The sequence below is a fragment of the Salarias fasciatus genome, chromosome 3 (genome assembly GCF_902148845.1).
Source record: "Salarias fasciatus chromosome 3, fSalaFa1.1, whole genome shotgun sequence".
Classification (NCBI taxonomy): domain Eukaryota; kingdom Metazoa; phylum Chordata; class Actinopteri; order Blenniiformes; family Blenniidae; genus Salarias; species Salarias fasciatus.
In genome coordinates, this window is record NC_043747.1 from 11468702 (window position 1) to 11492340 (window position 23639).

General features: G+C 44.6%; 2 protein-coding genes across 12 annotated transcripts in view; both read right to left on the reverse strand.

Moving 5' to 3' along the window:
• Nucleotides 1-4: 4 nt before the first annotated feature.
• Nucleotides 5-11601, reverse strand: LOC115409882 (butyrophilin subfamily 3 member A3-like). 7 transcript variants are annotated; one of them, XM_030121202.1, is made up of 11 exons: nt 11524-11601; nt 7895-8227; nt 7697-7822; nt 7123-7158; nt 4471-4527; nt 3288-3626; nt 3084-3185; nt 1995-2030; nt 1319-1339; nt 1191-1247; nt 5-1097 (listed from the first exon to the last, which is right to left on the reverse strand). In XM_030121202.1, exons 1-11 carry the CDS (start codon nt 11525-11527, stop codon nt 505-507), a joined length of 1704 nt encoding a protein of 567 aa, XP_029977062.1. In that variant the 5' UTR covers nt 11528-11601; the 3' UTR covers nt 5-504. The 7 variants fall into 7 exon arrangements, with proteins under 7 accessions (XP_029977062.1, XP_029977038.1, XP_029977055.1 ...); XM_030121178.1 differs by lacking the exon at nt 11524-11601 and adding an exon at nt 11220-11502; XM_030121195.1 differs by lacking the exon at nt 11524-11601 and adding an exon at nt 11220-11501 and having other exon boundaries at nt 7697-7792.
• The window catches only part of LOC115409910 (butyrophilin subfamily 3 member A2-like), a 39527-nt gene continuing 15892 nt past the window's right edge, over nt 5-23639 (reverse strand). Inside the window, exons 7-10 of one of the 5 annotated variants that reach the window (XM_030121262.1) lie at nt 22597-22617; nt 22469-22525; nt 21851-22382; nt 5-472 (exon numbers count right to left, since the gene is read on the reverse strand). In XM_030121262.1, coding sequence (XP_029977122.1) covers nt 349-472; nt 21851-22382; nt 22469-22525; nt 22597-22617 — 734 coding nt within the window. In that variant the 3' untranslated portion in view covers nt 5-348. Of the gene's footprint in view, nt 473-20494; nt 22383-22468; nt 22526-22596; nt 22618-23639 lie in introns of those variants that run through there. The other 4 variants (XM_030121272.1, XM_030121254.1, XM_030121246.1 and 1 more) reach the window with 4 other exon arrangements.

The following is a 23639-nucleotide window of genomic DNA, read 5'->3' on the forward strand; positions in this document are numbered from 1 at the left end:
GACCTCTTATTCATTGTGTTTATTCAAACTCACGACAGTCACAAAATCTGTTTCTTTTGAGACATTGACACGCAGAAATTCCACAAATAGGTTGAAAAAATGGTCAAATTCAATACATAGTGTTCAGCAAAATCACATGGAATTCAGTTTCTAAACATCAGAACCACTTAATTTCATAAGTGGTTTTAGAAACACAAATCATTCAGACATAGGAGTGTTTACAATCTAAAAGAACTACGTATATCAAAAAAATGAAACAAGTCGAACGTCTAATTTATGGAGCTGCCATAGAGGAGAGGAGCACAAGCAAAAGTTCATTAGTTGTTCAGTTACAAAATAATCCTGAGCTTAAAAACACAGATATAGTCCCAATAGTGTTTCAAAGAGAACCGCAGTACACTTAGAGTAATGATTAAATCCACAGCAAAGTTTAAATGAGTGATGATGTGTCGGTGTGAATCGTACCAGTTGTATCTGGTGTTGATACGAAGATCATATGAAGAATTAATCTTGTTCTGGAGAAGCTACATGATTCCCAGTGTCACTGTCCCCCTCTGTTTGTTCTGTCTTGTGAAAAATCTCCATAGGTGATTCATCACCTTTCCCAGGATTAAACAGTGGAAACACTTCCCCTGTGAAAGCAGCAGTTAAAGATCCAATCAGACATTTTTCCTCCACATTGTAGAAGGAAAGCTCTCCACTGTCATGATTCAAATACACACCAACTGTACACGGTCTATCATGGACAGCCAGTGAAAACTGTGGCTCTGTGCTGATTTGAAGCTTATTTTCTACGTCTCTGGAAGAAGACAAGAACCAGAAACCATTGGAAGAGTTTGGAGAAAAATCTGCCTCATGAGGAATTTCAGAAGCGCTTGTAACTCCGAGCCACCAGGACTGTTTGGGATCAGGAAAATTTGGATTCTTCAGAGAAACCTCCCAGTAGTGTTGTCCAGAGGAGAATCCAGGTGTTCCTTTGACAGCTGTCACACAGGTAACCGTCTGCCCATCAGGAAAATCATCAAACATGTAAGTTCTCAGCCATGCACCGCTGACTGCGACATATGGATTATTTCTGTCTTCCGGTGTGATGTTCACTGTGGAAAAGTTCAAATGTGATCAGAACAACATTAAAAAAAATCCTAATTATGCAACAGAGAAGTGACTATTCCATATAAAATGAGCATTACCATAGTTGTCGTTAAATGCTGATGGATCAAAGTGATTCTGTGGCACTGTAGGCGAAGCAGTAGAGAACACATCTGTTAATATATCTGTCTTGACTTAAAGAACAATGAGTGATCGGGTTCTGTTTTACCTCTTGGAATCAGTGGGAACCCTGAAAATAAATCACAACAAGTCATTTATTGTTCTACTCTTCATGGAGGAAATCATGAAGTCCAAAATTACCAAGTAAATCTCAAATAAGTGACATTATCAGTGGGAGGCTGCCTGCTGGTCTCCTTTACCACAATGAAAACATTCTCAGTTTGAGTCTGAGCTTAAATGATTTTCTGAGTGGAGGATGTTAGTTCTCCAATATCTACAGTGATTGATTCAAGTAATCAATCATCTGAAAGCTAGACGGACCATCATCCACTCACAACAATCACTGAGATGTGGAGTAAAATCGGCCACCTTTACATCCTTTCTCCTGATCATTTGTGACATAGGTGCATTATATTCATTTTGTTCACACATTTTGAAATGTTAATTTTGATCCTTTTGGTTTCAAACTTAATTTGAAAATGACTTTGCAATCCTGGATCTCAGATCCAACTGAGATTAGAGCCATTTTAATTCACCTCTTGATTCACTTCACTACTCTGGCCACTAGAGGGCGACATAAACAAGCCATTAAGTCTCCATTCTCAGCATAACATCAGAGAGGGGTTGAAAAATTACTCATTCAAAGTGACCTTTTTTAACCCCGTAGCTCAATATGCTCTACTTAATACAGGCAAAAAAATGTTTTTGTTTATTTTGACTCTTACCTTCAGTTTCGTCTTGTTCGCGTTTGGGTTTTCTGCCTGAAACATAAAAGACACTTACTGAGCTGCAACTAACTTTTCTTCTGATAATTACACATATAATACAAATAATACACCATAATTATGACAGTTTACATCACAAATACAGACGCTATCAAGACATCTGCGTATTGGATTCAGTCATGAGACAACTTGGTGCAGCAACCCCCATCCATGCATTAGATCAAACTGAGATTCTGCAACATGCTTCCACAACCCGCCCAGCCTTGTGTCAGGTCACACCACATATTTGACCCCATCTCCAGGCAACACTGTGTGGCTCCTCCAGAGCTCCAGGAACCTCTGGGCTGTGAGAACCGAATAATGCTGAGTAATAGTGTCACGAATTGGGAACCCAATTCTGGGTGTAATGAACCATGAACAAATCTGCGCCATGCTCTCTTTCCCCCATCCAGGACAATGCAAGGAAATTCTGTCGAGCATCAGTTTTCAAAAAAAAACTTTAAAGCAGATGAACATCTTAATACGTGGTGGCAGATTAAGAGATCTGTGATGGACGGAGTTGAAGATGTGTGAAAATATTGTTCGGTAAAAAAAAAAAAAAATCAATTTGGTCTCAGGGGGTGTGGGGGTGGGGCAGCAGTTGTGGGTGATGGTGGAGGTCTGGATGTGGGGTTCAGTGTCCCCTTGCCTGCTGGGGGGGTAGGGGGGTGGGGGGTCTCCCACAAGACATGACGGACGAATGACGCAGGAATCGAAGAGTGTTTGAGGAAGGTTGACTGGCGGTGTGATTGGTGAGGGTGGAGGTGGGGGTCAGGGAAGGGGGAGGTGGACTGGGGTCAAGGAAAGGGAGAAGGGAGGGACACAGGAAGGTTTTGGGGGGTTGTGATACCCTGGATCTCGAGGTACGAGGCTGGAACACTGGGGGGCGCTGGTCTGGGGTGGGTAGCCGCCCGTGGGAGCCGGTTCTCCTGGGTAAGATCTTGGCCCTCTGCCTGAGTGGGGGTTGCTGGGGGTTGCTGCACCAGGTTGTCTAGTGGTGAATGTATGGTGTGTATTTTCTCTCCACAGAGATCATCTATTGTCATTTACCTCTCTTTCTGATGTACATTGCTCCAAGTACAGCTGACACAATGACGATGGCAGCAAAGAGCAGCCCAAAGGCCACCCATCCCCATCCCCCACTTCCACTGTCTGAATCAGAAGCAAGTTGTTTATATTGTGTTATAATCCAAAAGAAAATGCAACAGTTGGACACAAGGAAAGAAAATATTCTAATATCTAATATTTTATTACCTGGTTTTTCCTTTATTGGAGGATCTCCCAGGTGGAATCGGGCCACTTTAGCTTCTTCATTAATGAGGCCGACTGAGCAAGAAACCTGCGAGTCGCTGGGAACAAGAACCCAACCGTGGACTGAATGAAGACCAGATGGATCTTGATCGTACCGCACGTGTGCAGGCAGAATTCCCTTCTGGTCTTTCCAGCGCATCACGGGCTGTTGATACCAGCCTACAGACTCACAGCTCAGGTGGACCATGTCATTATCTTTCCACACTGCTGATAAGAGGGGTTTGCTTCCAGTGCGGCTGTGAGGCACCGAGTCATTAGAACCGACCACAAGACCGTCTGAACCTGCCACAGAAATATTGTGAGTTCAGTCAGTGCTTTACATTTCCTAATGTTTGAGTTTTCAATGAAACAAAGAGGCATTTTCAAAGTTATTGTGAGGCTCTTATTACATTTTGTCCCATTAAACTCACAGACTTCAGTGTATTTTATTAAGATTTTATGTGAAAGAATAATAAAGAGTAAGGTACATTTGCAAAAGGAAGATTCTTCATAATTTTCAATTATTTTACCAATAAAAAGTCTGAAAATTGTGGTGTGTATTTGTCATTAGTAAACAGTCCACTTGAGTATTGGTGATCTATTATTGTCAGGATCCAGTCTTTTCCCCTGTCGGTGTGTCCTCTGTCCGTCCTCCTGCTGTCCACATCCCTCCCTGTGTTTCATTAGTTCCATCTGTGGTCCGTCTGCCTCACCTGTGTTTCAATCTCCCTATTAGCCAATCCCGTTCCAGCTCCTTCCCTCCTGAAAGGATTTAGCCTCCTGCTTCCTGTCAGTCCATGTTGGATCGTTGTCTGTACCCTTCCCTGTGTGCTCCTGGTCTCCTTGCAGCCTCTTATGTCTCCACTTCCTGGACTACATTCACCAAGACTGTCAATGAATCTTTGGAACTCCACCCTTGTGTCCCCCAGCCCTCCAGTCACACCACACCTTTCAGATTTTCATTTGTTAAAACAAAAAAACACATGATTCATTCCTTTTCACTTCACAGTTACCCTGGTATTATTATCTATTATCAGATAGAGTAAATTCAAGTGAGTGTACTGTGACAAAATGTGGAACAGATGAATCGATGAATTGAAGAGAAGTGGTTTGACAACATGATGAAGGATGAGAGTAACCAGCTTACCAGAAGCAGCAGTGCAGAATGACACACACAGCATCACAAACCACAAATGCAACATTCCTAAAAGAAGAAAATATAACAGAGGCCAGGCAGGTTGAAGGTCAAATACGGAGAGACACGTACATCGATTAATTATATATATAGTCTCATAGTAAAATGTTGCTAAATGCCCTCGAGAAGCCGGAAGTTATTGTCTTCTTCAACAAGCTCGTGCAGTTATGGAATTTTTCTGTATTCTGTAATAGTTACTCACCCATTGTGGCTCTGAGCGAGGACAGTTCATCTAACTTTAGGCTGTGCATGTCATAGTTTACATTCGGACTCAAATAAAATTCATATTTGAGAAAAAAAATCTGTCTTTGGCGTGTCCTCGCTGCTGTTAGAACACCTTCACTTTCACTTAGTGGTGGGCGGATCGATCCAAATATCGATAGTATCGATACCAAAGTTAGTATTGGTATCGATCGATACCAGCACGTTGAGATCGATATATCTTTTTTTCTGCTCTGGCAGAGTTAGCGCAGCCTCTCTGTCGGACCTTCGCTCACTTCAGTGCTCAGACGCTCGTTAACGCGCTCTGCGCTGCTCCCTCCTCCCTCTGCTCTGCTCTGTCAGAGCAGCGAGAGAGAGAGAGAGAGAGAGAGAGAGAGAGAGAGAGAGAGGAGAGGAGAGAGAGAGAGAGAGAGAGAGAGAGAGAGAGAGAGAGAGAGAGAGAGAGAGAGAGAGAGAGAGAGAGAGAGAGAGAGAGAGAGAGAGGAAAAGCAATGGTGGAGGATAAAGATGCGCTGTGTGGACTTATTTCACAGCTTCAGACGAAGACACTGCATCATGTGTGCATGAAGGTAATTCGCTGCTGCGGTAACACCACCAATCTGCACAAACTTTTAAAAGCAGCGTAAACGGACCAGACCCCGACACGGACAGAGGTCTCTGCCTGAGGTTTTCAACAGAAGCCTCCAGAACATCCAGGGAGCTGTTTTAGAGAAGCCAAGTTAAGATTTTGGTGTTTCCAGCATAATTTGACGTTGCTTTTTCAATTGGTGGTCAAAGATGTCATTTTAGCAGTGATTAAACTATTTTCATATATTTAGTCAATTGAAATAAATCCTGATTGTGTTAATGGAACTAAAAAAATATAATATATATCAAAGGTGGTGGTGGATGACAGCCAGCTACAGTTTACAGTATATTTACACTAATGACTGGAGTTGTTTAATGTGGTTCAGCATATGACTCTGAAGATGCTGTGTCTTGACACAGCTTGTGTGTTTTTAAAGTTTTGTTTATCGTGTTATTGCTGTGCATTTTCAGGTTTTTTTTTTTTTTAAATGTTTTTATTTACTGTAGTATAACTGCTCACGATATCCAGGGGCAAAAAGCAACCTCAGGGCATAAGCTCATTGACAAAAGAGCAAAGAGCCAATAGTATTTTGCACCTTATTTGCACAAATGACTTTTTTTCATAAATACCTGTGGGTAATGGTACTTTTTGTTGTACTGGTTATACTGTTACATTTTTTTTATTCTATTTTCAGTATTGACATTTTCTGTGTGTGAAAAAGGCAAAAGGAATTATTTTTATTGAAATGTTGACATTGTTGTAGTTATCTTGTGTTTTTTGATAAAAATTGTTCTTTTATTTGGTTAAAATCTTGGTCCCCGTGTTTTATTTTCCAGGTGAGGTCATAGCGCTCCTCTTTCTCTGTCAGCTCACTCAGGCTCACTGTGCAGCTCTCCTTCTCCTTCTGCTGATCAGACAGACTGGTTCATTAATGGCAAATTTAAGATGAGGAACAGGAGCAGAAACTGTTAGGAACTACTTCAGAGCGTCAGACAGCAAAACTGCGACCTGTGATGTATGTAAAATAAAAATAAAAACTTAAAAAATTTTTTGTAAAAAAAGTATCGGTATCGGTATTGGTATCGGCGATACTGGCCCAGTATTTACTTGGTATCGGATCGATACCAAAATTCGGAGTATCGCACACCTCTACTTTCACTCTTCTATGGAATCATGATGCATTCAAGAACCCTCGGATAATTATGCTTTGTAAACACACGTGTTCTTTGACACGCTTATGACTACCTGAAATTCAACAGCCACACTGAGACAATGACAAAATCAGTTTAGTGCCATCTGAAAAATATTATGAGAATTAGAAGATTTGTGACATAAAAACAGGCTGCATAAATATGATTGAAAATGAAGTGTATTTGGATTTGCTCATCGTTTTCTGTCCCATTTATGTTAGATGTAAAAGGCAAGCGGACACACAAGTGTGTGATTTGAAACACATTTGTTAAAGTTCAATTTCTTTGTTATAGATATTAAAAACAAAGAAACTAAAAGGTCTGCGATTGCGGTGCGGTGTGTGTGTGTGTGTGTGTGTGTGTGTGTGTGTGTGTGTGTGTGTGTGTGTGTGTGTGTGTGTGTGTGTGTGTGTGGGCCAGTTGCAATCACCTCTTGATTCGCTTCACGGCTCTGGCCACTAGAGGGCGACATGAACAAGCCCTTCAGAGTCCATTCTGTGCATAATATCAGAGAGAGGCTAAAAAATAAATTCATTCAAAGTAACCTTTTTTACTCTGTACCTCAATACACTCTACTGTATATAAGCAGAAATACATTTTTAATTTATTTTGACTTTTTCTTACCTTCAGTTTCATCTTGTTTGCGTTTGGATTTTCTGCCTGAAACATAAAAGACACTTACTGAGCTGCAACTAACTTTTCTTCGTACAGGAGCTTTTTCTTTTGATAATTACACATATAATACAAGTAATACACCACAATCATGACTGTTTTCATCACAAAAATATGTGCTATCAAGACATCTGTGTATTGGATTCAGTCACGAGACAACTTGGTGCAGCAACCCCATGCATCACGTCAGGCAGAGATTCTGCAACATGGGAGAGAGCATGGTGCAGATTTGTTCACGGTTCATTACACCCAGAATGCGTCTTGGGTTCCCCATTCATGACACTATTATTCAGCATTATTCGGTATTCACGGCCCAGAGGGTCTAGCAGCTCCAGAAGAGCCACACAATGTTGCCTGAAGATGGGGTCTAATGTGTGGTGTGACCTGATGTAAGGCGGGATGGGTTGTGGAAGCATGTTGCAGAATCTCTGCCTGACGTAATGCATGGGGTTGCTGCACCAGATTGTCTAGTGGTGTATTTATGGTGTGTATTTTCTCTCCACAGAGATCACCTCTTGTCATTTACCTCTCTTTCTGATGTACATTGCTCCAAGTGCAGCTGACGAAATGACGATGGCAGCAAAGAGCAGCCCAAAGGCCACCCATGGACCACTTCCACAGTCTGAATCAGAAGCAAGTTGTTTATATTGTGCTATAATCCAAAAGAAAATGCAACAGTTCAACACAAGGAAAGACATTTTCTCAAAATCCAGTGATTTACTACCTGATTTTTCAGGATCTCCCAGGTGGAACCAGGCCTCTTTAGCATCTTCATTATTGATGCCGACTGAGCAGGAAACCTGCGAGTCGCTGGGAGCAAGAACCCAACCGCGGGCCGAATGAAGACCAGATGAATCTTCATCGTACCGCGCGTCTGCAGCAGCCAGATTTCCCTTCCGGTCGGACCAGCGCATCACAGGCTGTGGATACCAGCCTTCAGACTCACAGCTCAGGTTCACCATGTCATTATCTTTCCACACTGCTGATAAGAGGGGTTTGCTTCCAGTGTGGCTGTGAGGCACCGAGTCATTAGAACCGACCACAAGACCGTCTGAACCTGCCACAGAAATATTGTGAGTTCAGCCAGTGCTTTACATTTCCTATTGTTTGAGTTTTCAATGAAACAAAGAGGCATTTTCAAAGTTATTGTGAGGCTCTTATTACATTTTGTCCCATTAAACTCACAGACTTCAGTGTATTTTATTAGGATTTTATGTGACAGAATAATAAAGAGTAAGGTACATTTGCAAAAGGAAGATTCTCCATAATTTATTTCATTTACCTAAAAAAACTCTGAAAATTGTGGTGTGCATGTGTAACGGAGAATAATCCCGCTAGGTGGGGGAACGACGAAGGCCACCCTGAAAGGCTAAAGGAGCGCAAGATCTGGTCTTTACCCCTTAGCGCTAGAAACCCCTGTACCTACAACAGTAAGTATGTGGATACCTCTCTGGTTTGGCCTCTGGTCTAGAAAAATTAATATCTAGGACCTGAATGAAGCGGAGACCACTCTGGACCAAAGTTACACTGGCACGATACTCTTCTACCTTACTCCAAACCAGAAAAGGCGGGGTGCCCCCACTTCAGAGCAGCACAAGAATTCAGACAACTGAATGACTGGAACATTAACCAGGGATTTATTTAAAGACCCCAGTGAAATGATAAATTATCCTCAGTTTGTTAGAATGCTCGGGAAGAGGGATAATATTATCAATAAGAAAAACCAACACAAGGTAAATAAAATGAATTAGGAGAAGTTTTAGAAACACCAAAAATCCCCAACAAAAGTATCTTCAAAAAATTACCTCAAAACACCTTCAAAACAAAATACCCTCAAAAGAATACCTCGAGGTATTGACCCATGAAATGCTTTAACGCCAAGTGGCGGAACTCCAGTAATTTTTACCCAGCTAGTGGGTTTTACAGACAGAATCACACAATTGACAAATAAGGTTTCACCAATCTCAAATACACAATAATAAATTCAACCCACTCAAAGGAGAAAATAAACAGTTAAGCATAAATGTTCACCACAAAACCTGTTGATTCAGATGTTTCAGTCCTCTTAACCAAAAGAATTAATCCAAAGGAAGTCTTTTATAGATCCTTAGGGCTGATGAAAGAACAGCTGACTTTACTTGGTCCCGTTTGTTTTACAGTGCACTTGTTTTACAGTGCAGTAGTTCCTCCGTCAGTTCCTGATATAGCGGTTCAAATAAGAAAGACAAAAACAGTACCTTTTTTCCTCTGGACTCCACAGTAAACATGAATCAAGGTGCAGCAGGTAAAAGAGATGGTCGCTGAGATGACAGCCGAATGGCAGGGAACAACTTTGTGTTTAATTATATTCCACTTTAGCCACGCACGCGGCGCCCCCTGCAGTCTGCCGTCCTCTCCGGTAGCTCTGCCACACACACTCGTGATCTCTGGGCGGGTTGCGGCGGGTTTACACTGCGGGAGACTCGGCGTCTGCCTATCCTCCGCCAGATGCACCACTCGTCCTCGGTTCACTCCACACTCAGCTCGGCGTTCAGTAACCGGACGGGCTCCGCTCCGGGCCCGCTCTCAGTCACTTCCGCATGAGCGCTTCATCCGGAAACTTTCAATGGCGGCGCTCCAAACACTTCGCCGTCAGCCCGAGGCGTCCTCTCGAGGCAGCTTCGCCAGGAGCCCACCACACGCCCGTCCGAGGCGCGCCCACGGTTTTGTGACGCTCCCGGCCACAAAGCTGAACCGCCTCTCCGAACCTCAAAACAGCGAGGCTGGGGCTCGGCTCCTCACGCCGTTCGCTCTCTTTGCCGCCATTCCCATCACTTCCTGATCCGCCCCCTTCTTCCTCTCATCGGCTACCCACGCCCAGAGTTTTTATGTCCCCATGGCAACCCCCAAAGCAGTCCGTCCCTTACACATGAGTCATTAAAGAGTCCACTTGAATATTGGTGATCAATTAGAATCAGGATCCAGTCTTTTTCCCTGTTGGTGTGTCCTCTGTCCATCCTCCTGCTGTCCACGTCCCTCCCTGTGTTTCATTAGTTCCACCTGTCGTCCGTCTGCCTCAGCTGTGTTTCAATCTCCCCGTTAGCCAATCCCGTTCCAGCTCCTTCCCTCCTGAAAGGATTTAGCCTCCTGCTTCCTGTCTGTCCAGGATCCTTCTCTGTGTGCTCCAGGTCTCCTTGCCGCCTCTTATGTCTCCACTTCCTGGACTACATTCACCAAGACTGTCAATGAATCTTTGGAACTCCACCCTTGTGTCCCCCAGCCCTCCAGTCACACCACACCTTTCAGATTTTCATTTGTTAAAACAAAAAAAACACATGATTCATTTCATTTCACTTCACAATTATCCTGATATTAGTATCTATTATCAGATAGAGTAAATTCAAGTGAGTGTGCTGTGACAAAATGTGGAACAGCTGCAGGTTTCTGAGTACTTCTATGAACCAGTGTCGATGAATTGAAGAGAAGTGGTTTGACAACATGATGATGGATGTGAGTTACCAGCTTATGTTGTATATTTCTATCCATTTATATGACTAAACTGTGATTTTACTACTCTGCTCTTTTATTTTGTGACTGCATATTTGAAAGATCACTTTAGTTTAGCCTTTGAGTGAGCTATAAACGGTGTTGAACCCACAGCCCTGGAGAAAAGATCCGGTCAGGAGATTAACAGACTCTACATTTATTGTTGCCTAAGTGCCTTAAGGGTGGAGGAGATCGAAACATCCCAACCAGAAGAAGGTCTGGTAACGGTCTGATCAGGTCATAAAATTCAAGGATCAAGTGTAGAGAAAGAGTCTTGCCTAACTGTGCAAAAACAGGCTTCAAAGACCCTTTTCTGTCATCGACAGGCAACATTTTCACCTGGGGTTCTGACAAGATCTGACCTCTGCAGGGCTGATGGTCCAAGGAGCCTCGTATCTTTACTTTATTATTAGAATAGACCGTCTTCGCGGTCTGATCATCTTCAGTCAAATAAAAGAACCTGTGCTGAGACTTAGAGGTTTCAAGCATCCTTGTTTCATTTTAAATTCAGTCTCAACACTTACCAGAAGCAGCAGTGCATGATGACACACACAGCATCACAAACCACAAATGCATCATTCCCAAAAGAAAAAAATATAACTGAGGCCAGGCAGGTTAAAGGGAGTGGGGATTCGTGAATGGGAGGTGACCCCAGCTGGCACTATCAGATTATCCATCACAGATCAAATACAGAGAGACAAGTATATCGATTGATTATTATAGGCTCATAGAAAAAGGTTGCTAAATGCCCTCAGGGAAGCAGGAAGCTATTGTTTTCAACAAGCTCGTGCAATTATGGAATTTTTGTATTCTGTAATCGTTACTCACCCATTGTGGCTCTGAGCGAGGACAGTTCATCTAACTACAGGTTGTGCATGTCATAGTTTAAATTTGGACTCAAATAACATTCAGATCTGAGAGAAAATCTTTGTCTTAGGCGTGTCCTTGCTGCTGTTAGAACACCTTCACTTTCACTTTTCTATTATTAATGTAATCATGATGCATTCAAGAACCCTCTGCTTTGTAAACACAGGTGTTCTTTGACACGCTTATGATTACCTGAAATTTAACAGCGACACTGAGGCAATGACAAAATCAGTTCACTGCCATCTGAAAAATTATTCTGAGAACTATAAGATTTGTGACATAACAACATTTACAGAAACTTGTTCATGTGTTTATTTACAAACAGACTGTGAAGTAGATTTTTATTTTCCTCCAGGTTTGGGGATCAGCCTGTTTTTCTTGCTGGCTTGGCGTTTATATTCTGCAGCTACTTTATTTTGCTTCTGAGGTGAATTCACTGGCAAAAAAATCCAGTGGGCAGATATTGATTTGTGGAATGATTGAATTATTCCTGTTATTTAATTGATGAATTCAGAGTTGTAGAATCTGTTCAGGCTGCATAACGATGATTGAAAATGAAGTGTATATTTGGATTGGCTCATCGTTTTCTGTCCCATTTCTGCTAAATGTAAAAGAGAAGCAGACGCAGAAGTATGTGATTTGAAACACACATTTGTTATAGTTCAATTTCTTTGTGATAGATATTAAAAACAAGGAAACTAAAAAGGTCTGCAATGTGTTGTGTGTGTTCTTCAGACAACTAGACAACATTCTCCGTCTCGCAATTTCTTCCACTGAAGGCTGATGACCAAACGTGAATATTTCAGCTTTGGAGGAGGAAACCAATGGTTTTAATCTTAAAAAAAAGAAAAAAAACACATAGGCAGACTGCGTTAAGTGAAAACAAATCAACTCGTATAGATTGTGTTTGATACTCAGTGATATTTGTACGATTTGACTTGATAAATACTTCCTCATCTATAACAGTATGCAGTAGTGATGACAAAGTTAGTCCTGTGTTCGGGTGTAAATACTGTAAATATTATCTGTACTTATTAAAGTGTACAACATTTTGATGTGTTTTCTTAAACTGGACTGTAAGCTCAATTTTACACTGGAACACTGAAAATAGAGAAAATACAGGCCTCTTATTCATTGTGTTTATTCAAACTCACGACAGTCACTAAATCTGTTTCTTTTTAGACATTTACACGCAGAAATTCCACAAACAGATTGAAAAAAACAGTTAAATATAATTCAGTGTTCAGCAAAATTACATGAAATTCAATCAGTTTCTAAACATCAGACCTCTAAATTAACATCAGTGGTACTTTTCATTCATAAAAACAGGACAACACTTAAATGGTGTTAAAGCTTCTGTCATCGTACTTGTTGGTGAGATAGCTCGATCTCGGTGGGCTGGAAAAAACTATATGGTGCTGGAACGTATTTACAGCTGCCACTACCCTGGAGTGTCGGCCAGAACACTGCTTTAAGGCCAGGATGAATATTCAGGTGGAACTTGGGACACCGATCAGGACTGAGGTCAATGATGAGGCAGACTGAAGTTTAAGTCTTTGTATTAAAGTAACACTAAGGAACTTTCAGTTTCCGTTGATTTTGGCGGCGCCAGTGGACAAAAGCGGTAGTGTTTTGCCTAAAGGAATACTACAGTTCCCATGAGGACTAGTGCGTGACGTCGTAAAATGCTGCTCCTGGTGGCATGCTGTCAGACTGAACTCACCTACATTTGTTTCCAATGGCTGTGTGAAGGACGGATAGCGACGAGGTCATGAATCTAATGGTGGCTAAACAATGTTATATCATAATGTGACGCATGCCGTGTGCAGGGTTCCTACCACCCTCCTCACAGTTTCTTAGTCCAAGTGAAAGCAATACTGACGCCCTCAGCCCGTGACAGAGGGGTCATTCAACCCGTTGTAAGTCGATGTATCATCACAAAAGATATTAAAATGTTTTATTAAGGTTGAAAAGTTCCTTAGTGTCGCTTTAAAGGTTTGTTTGGTTCAGGTTCAGGTTTGGTTTTCTGCAAATTACAAACAAGGTGTACTCAGTACCCATACATGCAGTATAATAGTAACAAAATCACCAGCTGAAGTATATCTTGACAATGCACACATATCTCTAACACACACATTTATACACATCTACAAAGCAATAAACACAGGCCTGCACAGACCCTAGCATGTAGCATTAACTTAGCTCGGGTTACCAGCATGCAGACTCAGGCTGCTAAACTAGATAACTATCCCACAGCAAACTGACTCTATAAGGCACAAACAACACCCCCAGAAGTCTCCAACTTACTTCTTATGTACGCAAACCCTTCTTGGTCAGTCCTTAGGTGTAATAGCAGCAGGCAAAGATTAGCTTCACAGAGCATATTTTCCTCCAAGTTCTTCTTCTCCCCACAGCTACACCTATACTAGGTTGGAGTGCCCTCTAGTGGACAACTGAGCTATGACCCTGAATGGCAGAACCATACAAACATTACACATCAATAGGGCCTTTTGAACAGCCGCCCCCAAATGTATGAAGTACATTTGCTCAAACAAAAGGCAACTGTATCAACAACTTAAGGTGACTGTCCTTCGTCTTCATCCGGGAGGGCCGGCAGGATCACCAGCCGTGCCACAGGTCGGGTGAAAGTTCTGTCCTTCACTTTGATGTCAGCAGACCTGATGTGGCCATCAGGACTGAGGTGGACCTTGGAAATCCGACCGATGAGCCAGGAAGCCCGAGGCAGCTGTGGATCCACGATCGCCACAGAATCTTCAGTGATGTCAGCAGAAGCTGTCTGCCACTTCTGTCGGGACTGCAAACCAGGAAGATACAGCCGGATGAAACTCGACCAGAAGTGGTCAGCGAGCACCTGGGAGTGCTTCCACCTCCGGCGACTCAGGAGTTCATTCTTTAGGTAGACCACTTGGGGAAGTGATCCATCTGGCCGCCCCATCAAGAGGCAGTTGGGGGTTACTGGATCAGGATCACTGATGTCAGATGGGACATAACCCAGTGGCTTCGAGTTCAAGATGCCCTCCACCTCCACGAGGACAGTGCGAAGGACTTCTTCTTGCAGGGGTTGGGCTCCAACTGTGGTGTACAGTGCTGTCTTGACTGATCGAATCTCCCGCTCAAACACTCCCCCAAAATGAGGAGCTGCTGGAGGATTAAAACGGAAGAGGATCTTCTGTGGAGCAAGGATCCTTTGGAGGTCAGAGGTCATGGAGGTAGAAGCTGCCTGAAGTTCATTCTCTCCACCAGGGAAGTTGGTGCCTTGGTCCGAATACAGCTCTGCAGGGGTTCCTCTCCGAGCAATGAACCGTCGGAGCGCCATGAGGAAAGCGTCGGCATCGAGGGAGGTGAGGACATCAAGGTGGACAGCTCGGATGGTAAGGCACTTAAAGATGATGCCCCACCTCTTCTCCACACGGCGTCCTAACTTGACTTCAAAGGGTCCGAAGCAGTCCATACCCGTCGAATAAAAGGCAGGCTTGTAAAGGCGGAGACGAGCAACTGGCAGGTCGGCCATCTTGGGAACTGTGGGTTTTGATCTCCATCGGCGACACTCAGGACAGGTTCTCTGGAAGCGCCGAACTGCTTCCCTGCCTCTCAGGACCCAATAGGAACGTCGGATCTCCGCGAAGACTCTTTCTGGTCCTGGGTGACGGAGACGACTGTCGATGCCCTGTATGAGCAGACGAGTGACTGGGTGTGCTGGATCCAAGACCAATGGATGGAGGCTGGAATAGGGGAGATCTTCTGAGCGACGAAGACGCCCTCCTACTCGGATGACCTCATTCTCTGAGTCGAACTCGGGGGCGAGTGCAATGAGACGACTGCTGCGGCTGATGGGTCTGTTGGCCTTGAGGAGACGGTATTCCTCAGGAAAACTCTCCTGCTGAGCTCTTCTCAGGGCCCAGAGTTCCACTTGATGGTAGTCCTCAGCAGAGAAGGTTTCACCTCTGGTGGCCGCCCCATGCAACTGTGAGATAGTTGCGTCCAACAGCTGTGTCCAGGTGTTGTAATCACTGGTGTTTGGGGTGGCAGAGTTGGTTGTGGTAGAAACTCCACAGAAGGTGTCTTTGCGGAGCTCAGTAGGGTCTGGAGGCTCAGTGCTGGCACCACTCGGCTCTTCAGGCCACTGGTCTGGTGATTGGATCAGGAAAGGGGGACCTTGACTCCACCTGTTGGGTCTGCTCAATTCCAGAAGCGACTTTCCCCTGGTTATGTCATCAGCTGGGTTCTGAGCTGAGTCCACATAGCGCCAGGTGTGAAGATGGGTCAGTTCCTGGATCTCAGCTATGCTGGTGCCAACAAAAACTTTGAAGCGGCACGATTCAGAGCTCAGCCAGGTAAGTACCGTGGTAGAATCACACCATAGCACAGTTCTCTTGATGGTGAGGGTGAGCTCCTTAGCGAGGACACTGGAGAGTTGAGCTCCTGAGAGGGCGCCACACAGCTCGAGTCTGGGCATGGAGAGCACACGCTTGGGAGAAACTCTTGAACGAGCCATCAGGAATGCCAGATATGAGCTGCCATCATTCATCACTGTTCGCAGGTAGGCCACTGCACCGTAGGCTTGTTCAGATGCGTCACAAAATATGTGTATCTCCCTTTCTCTGACGAACTCCATGAGGTGTGGCGGCAGGTAAGGACGGGGCAGCAGGACTTGAGGGAGAAACTGCAACTCTTCTTCCCAGGTTTTCCACTGCTGTAATAGCTCTGGGGGTAGCTGAGGGTCATCCCAGCCTCTCTGTTGGTCCCAAAGGTGTCTCACCAGCATCTTGGCCCGGGTGGTGTATGGCAGGATGAAGCCTAAAGGGTCATACTGGCTTGCAAGAACTTTGTAAATGTTTCGCATGGTGGGAGTGCTGTAGCTGATGGGGCGGTGCTTGTATCCCAAGGTGTCGGTAGGGAAATGCCAGCTCAGGCCCAGAGTGGATTCAGCAGCATCAGTTTGGTCTTGAGTAAGCCACAGTTCTGTACTGGTGGATCTGAGGTCTGCAGGGAGGTGACTGATAGCGCTGGATTCGTTGCTGGCCCACTGACGAAGGATGAATCCAGCAGATGATAAGAGGGCTCTCAGCTTGTCCACCAGGTCCTGTGCTTCTTCTGGGGTGGGCACACTCTGGAGTAGGTTATCCACGTAGAAGCACTGTTCCACAGAGTGGCGGAGCTGTTCGTCACCTTGAACGTTGTCTCTGGTGTGACGCTGCAGAGCATAGGTTGCACAACATGGGCTACAAGTCGTGCCGAAGGGGAGAACTTGCCACTCATAGATTGAAACAAGTTCCTTGGGGTGCAGGTCACGCCACACGAAGCGCAGGAGGGATCGATCCTCAGGGAGAAGACGAATCTGGTGGAACATGCCCTTTATGTCACCGCTGACTGCCACCGCATGCTCCCGGAATCTGTGGAGGACACCAAGGAGGGATGCTCCCAAGGTTGGCCCAGGGAGAAGCTGTTCATTGAGGGTCTGGCCCTGAAACTGGAATGAACAGTTAAACACAAGACGATGTTTTCCATTATGGCTGACAAGGTGGTGGGGGATGTACCATGACTCATTTGCGTCAGTGACCTCGGAGGGGGACAACTTCACCACAGAGCAAGCCTGGACCAACTTCTCTATCTCAGCGCTGTAGATCTGAGCTCGTTCTGGATCTTTCTGGAGGCGTCTCTCGATACCTCTCAGACTTGGCAGGACTGCGGCGGGGGGAGCCTTAAGGGTTGGCATGTTCTTGCGGCGGAGAAGAGGGGTAGCATAGCGGTGGACACCTTCCACTTCAACACGAACTGTCTTCAGGTCAAGCAGGTCAACAGCGTCGTTATCTTCTCGCGAGCGTGTAACTACCTTGCCTTCCTTGGCGGGAATAACATCTGCCTGCCATAACTTCTCAACATGTTTCAGTAGCTCACTGACCTGAGGGGTGGTGGTGGTGGTGAAAAGGCACTGCTGTGATGAAGATGATGAGCAGATGAGACTGGAGGGGCCCTGTAGGGTCCAACCTAACCTGGTGTGCATTGCTGCGGGGCCACCTGGGGGACCGAGCCGTACGGCTTCAGTTGGGGTGATGAGGTGAGGGTGGTCACTGCCAATGAGTAACAGGGGTTTGACCTTCTTGAATGACTGGAGGGGGAGGCCCCGGAGATGCTTGTACCTCTGTTGAAGCAACTTGGTTGGGTAGCTGTGCTCTGCCAGGTCGATGTGGGTAGTGGTAAAGGCGTTGTTGACCCTGAACTTCAGTTTGGAGCTGCCACCCGGGGAGACATCAAATGAAACACAAGCACCATGGAGAGTTTGCACATCTTGTCTGATGGTGCGCAGGGGAAGTGTCTCTGGGATACCCTGGAGGTTGAGCTTCTGGGCGGCAGCATGCAGCAGCATGGTTCTCTCTGATCCATCGTCTAATACAGCATGAGTGCTCAGAGCTTTACCATTGTGGTGAAGGATGACTGGTACAACCTTCAACAGGACTCTGCTGCTCTCTGTGGGACGGTCGAGGTACAGCACCCCGGTGGAATTCTCACCTTCCTGGGCAGCAGAGGCAGGAGCTGATCCAGGTGGCCTATGAGACTTGGAGTTTACTTGGTGAAGGACCTGCAGGTGGCGACCTTGACACAGATTACAGGGCTTCTTGAGGGTGCACTGTGCTGCCTGATGAGACCGGGCGCAGCGCCAGTACCTCTTGTTTACCTTGATCCAGTCAGTCAGTTGCTCTTGGCTTAGCTTGATGATGTCTGGACACTGACTGAGGTGGTGGGCACGGTTGTCACAGTAAGCACAGTAGGGCTGCTGCTTTGGTTTGGTAGGGCTGTGACCTGGTGGCTTGGGTGTACTTTCCGCACCATGGAGCACAGTGGTGGAGCGCTTGAAGAGTCTTGCATCAGGCTTTTCTTTAGTAGCTCTTGGAGTGGACAGGGCATCGAAATCCTGACACCACGACTCATACTTCAGCCATGTGGCCAGGTCCTCAAGGGTGTAAACCTGACTGGAGTGGTTGAACATGCAGCGACGGAACTCAGCTCTCTGCTCAGGGGGAAGCTTGCTCAGGAGTCGAGCCACGTGGGAGCCACACTGAAGTTCCGCCTCGCCATGGGGGCCCAAAGTCTTTAACATGCCCACCAGTGACTGTATCTGGAGAGAAAACCGCTCAAATGCTGCCACATCCCCTCTGTGGATGTCAGGTGAGTTCATCACGGCTGCGATTCTTTTTAGGGCAAGCTGGTGGGGCTGGCCCAGCTTCTCATTGAGAGCCTGCATAGTGTCACTGTAGGGTGTGGAAGAGTGAAGATAGGCATCCGCTATTAACTTTGCCTCCTCCAGGTCCAGGTGGTCTAATAAGACTTGATATTTGAATAACTCTGAGCTCTCAGGGGGCAGTAAGTTATCCAGTGCCATCTTCAGGCGGGCAAATTCCCCAGGATCCCTGTGAGTGAGCTTAGGAATGCTCGGACGAGGCCCCCTGTAGGTGAACTCTGGAGTTACAACTGGGCTGGGGAGTGTCTGGACTGGTGGTGGCCTCCATGATGAGTCAGGAGGGGGTGGAGGAGGTGGCAATGATGCAACCGGTGTGGGGTGTGCTCGGGGAGGTGGCACTGAGGGATGAGCCTTGGACTGGGGTGTGACCGCCGGATACGGTAGGTTAGGATGACTCTGCTGTGTGGCCAAAGACTCCCTCTTTAGGTGATGACTGGAAACTGGTTCCTCTATGAACACAACTGGGGGTGGGGGTGGAGGCCAATCCTCTTCTTCTTCAACAGGATCTGGGTAGTGGTGGATGGCAGCAACTGCTGGTGCAGGGGTGAGCTGCAGATTCTCAACTCGGTTCAGCATCTGCTGCATACTGGCATGAAGGGCTTGGATATCAGCTAGTCCTGCCCTCATATTCTCCTGGGACTGCTGAAGCAGAAGCCGCTCACGTTTTATCTCTTTTAGCTCTGCTCTTATAGGTATAGCATAGCTTGGGGAGGGCTCTCTGTAATGCTCAAAAAAGGGGGAAGGGTCATAGGTAGCGCCAGCTAGTGGTGCGGTTTCCTCAGCCTCCATGTAGTGCGCACCACGCCCGGGTAGATCAGTCTCATAATCTTCATAGCGAATAGGTCGACGTGTGTTACATCGAGGGCGTGCACCAAGCGCTGAGAAGTTCTGAATATCATCCATCTTGATAGGGCAGAGACAGCTCATCCGGCTCGAAGGACCATTAATGTTGGTGAGATAGCTCGATCTCGGTGGGCTGGAAAAAACTATATGGTGCTGGAACGTAATTACAGCTGCCACTACCCTGGAGTGTCGGCCAGAACACTGCTTTAAGGCCAGGATGAATATTCAGGTGGAACTTGGGACACCGATCAGGACTGAGGTCAATGATGAGGCAGACTGAAGTTTAAGTCTTTGTATTAAAGGTTTGTTTGGTTCAGGTTCAGGTTTGGTTTTCTGCAAATTACAAACAAGGTGTACTCAGTACCCATACATGCAGTATAATAGTAACAAAATCACCAGCTGAAGTATATCTTGACAATGCACACATATCTCTAACACACACATTTATACACATCTACAAAGCAATAAACACAGGCCTGCACAGACCCTAGCATGTAGCATTAACTTAGCTCGGGTTACCAGCATGCAGACTCAGGCTGCTAAACTAGATAACTATCCCACAGCAAACTGACTCTATAAGGCACAAACAACACCCCCAGAAGTCTCCAACTTACTTCTTATGTACGCAAACCCTTCTTGGTCAGTCCTTAGGTGTAATAGCAGCAGGCAAAGATTAGCTTCACAGAGCATATTTTCCTCCAAGTTCTTCTTCTCCCCACAGCTACACCTATACTAGGTTGGAGTGCCCTCTAGTGGACAACTGAGCTATGACCCTGAATGGCAGAACCATACAAACATTACACATCAATAGGGCCTTTTGAACAGTACTCTTGGTATTATTTGCTGATTCTGACCAAAGAATCAATTCATTCAAATTATCACCATGCACTCCTCCCAGTATTTTGCATCCCCTGCCTTGTGGTCCCACTTGGAATATTAAAAAACCTTAGTTGTATTGGAAGAAATTGTAAGAAGATACTGAATAGTGAGGAATACAGTCACTAATAAATCTGATTTAGTAAAATTGTTACCGATAAATCATGCAGAAGTCGCATAGTTGGTCAGTTTTAAACAAACATATCTCACATAATTACTTTAATTGTTTGATGTACTGTTGTGGATTTTATCCAAAAAAAACAAAAGAATCCTCAGCCAGTTGTGATGCAAAAAAATCCCCACAGACACATTTTGCAGAAAATCTTCAACTGTTGCAGCTCTTGGTTCTCCTTGAAAAAACAGACACAGAGTCGCAGTCAGAGAGCAAGGAGAGAACTTTATTTCTGAAGCTCCCAGCAGCGAGCTTGACCATGTGAGACTGAGGCAAAGACATTTTCCTCTCTGCCCCTTTGGTACCGTTTCTGAAGACACAGCAGCATCTTAGTTTTCCAGTTTTTTCTATTTGACTACACTGTTGTGACTGTATACTTCCAGCTGTGGCTCCCTTCTTCCGGTCGTCTTTATCAGGACCTTCAAACTCTCCACACATCACACACGAGTGCCAGGTACCTTCCCATTCTACATGCATCCTACACTGCTGCCAAGTGTCTCTCTAATTTTTGTAAAAAGAAAAAGAGAGGCAAAGATGCAGGCTCGTGTCTCTTGCTTTTGAAAAAAAGAAAAGAGGTATGCAGGCAGAGTAATACTTGGTTTTTTCTCACACATAATACATATTTTTTTGCACAGCTGTTTACACAGTATCGAAGCATAGACATGCATAATATGAAGAATACCAGATAACACAATACGAAGAATATAAAATTCCTTAATAGGAGGAATACTATATAAGTATTCAACAGTACGCAGCTCAGAATACAGGTTATAGCAACACAAATCAGGAGTGTTTACAGTGTAAAAGCGTTATTTCAGACAATAACACAAGTTGAACGTCTAACTTATGGAGCTGCCACACAAGTGAGGAGCACAAGCAAAAGTTCACTAGTTGTTCAGTTACAAAATAATCCTGAGCTTAAAAACACAGATATAGTCCCAATAGTGTATCAAAGAGAACCGCGGAATGCTTAAAAAGAGTAATGATTAAATCCACAGCAAACTATAAATGAGTGATGATGTGTCGGTGTGAATCGTATCAGTTGTATCTGGAGTCGTTACTAAGATTATATGAAGACTTATTCTTGTTCTGGTGAAGCTACATGATTCCCAGTGTCACTGTCCCCCTCTGTTTGTTCTGTCCTGTGCAATATCTCCATAGGTGATGTATCACCTTTCCCAGGATTAAACAGTGTAAACACTTCCCCTGTGAAAGCAGCAGTTAAAGATCCAATCAGACATTTTTCCTCCACATTGTAGAAGGAAAGCTCTCCACTGTCATGATTCAAAAACACACCAACCGTACACGGTCTATCATGGACAGGCAGTGAAAACTGTGGCTCTGTGCTGATTTGAAGCTTATTTTCTACGTCTCTGGAAGAAGACAAGAACCAGAAACCATTGGATGTGTTTGGAGAAAAATATGCATCATGAGGAATTTCAGAAGCGCTTGGAACTCCGAGCCACCAGGACTGCTTGGGCTCAGTGTTTGGATTCTTCAGAGAAACCTCCCAGTAGTGTTGTCCAGAAGAGAATCCAGGTGTTCCTTTGACAGCTGTCACACAGGTAACCTTCTGCCCATCAGGAAAATCATCAGGATTGGCGTCTCTCAGTTTTGTACCAATGAGTTTGACATATTGATTCTTTCTGTCTTCCAGTGTGATGTTCACTGTGGAAAAGCTCAAATGTGATCAGAAGAAAATGACAAAAGTCCTGAAACATAGAAGTGATTATTCCATATAAAATGAGCATTACCATAGTTGTCGTTAAATGTTGATGGATCAAAGTGATTCTGTGGCACTGTAGGTGAAGCTGTAGAGAACACATCTGTTAATATATCTGTCTTGACTTAAAGAACAACGAGTGACAGGGTTAAGTTTTACCTTTTGACATCAGTGGTAGCCCTGAAAATAAATCACAACATGTCATGATTGTTCAATTTTCTTGGAAGAAATCATTAAATCCAACTTTAAAATGTGAACCTAAAATAAGTGACATTATCAGTTGGAAGCTGCCTGCTGGTCTCATTTTCCTCAATGAAAACATTCTCAGTTTGAGTATAAGCTTAAATGATTTTGGAGGATGCATGTTCTCCCATATCTACATCTAATCAATCATCTGAAAGCCCAACAGAGGGACCATCATCCACTCACAACAATCTCTGAGATGTGGAGTAAAATCAGACACCTTTACATCCTTTCTCCTGATCATTTGTGAGACACGTGCATTATATCCATTTTGTTCACACATTTTGAAATGTTAATTTTGTTCCTGTTGGTTTCAAACTTAATTTGATTGAAAATGACTTTGCAATCCTGGATCTCAGATCCAACTGAGATTTGGGCCAGTTTAATTCACCTTCACGATTCTGGCCACTAGAGGGCGACATGAACAAGCCATTAAGGCTCCATTCTGTGCATATCGGAGAGAGGCTGAAAAATAAACTCATTCTAAGTTACCTCTTTATTCCGTACCTCAATACACCCTACTGTATATAAGCAGAAGTACATTTTTTATTTATTTTGACTCTTTCTTACCTTCAGTTTCGTCTTGTTTGCGTTTGGATTTTCTGCCTGAAACATAAAAGACATTGACTGAGCTGCAACTAACTTTTCTTCATATAGGAGTTTTTTTCTCTGATAATTACACATATAATACAAATAATACACCAGAATCATGACTGTTTACAACACAAATACAGGCGATATCAAGACATCTGCACACTGGATTCAGTAAACAATCATCCCCCATCCGTGCATTAGATCAAGCAGAGATTCTGCAACATGCTTCCACAAGCCATCCGGCCTTACGTCAGGTCACACCACATATTCGACCCTATCTTCAGGCAACATTGTGTGACTCCTCCAGAGCTCCAGGAACCTCTGTACCGTGAGAACCGAATAATGCTGAATAATAGTGTCACAAA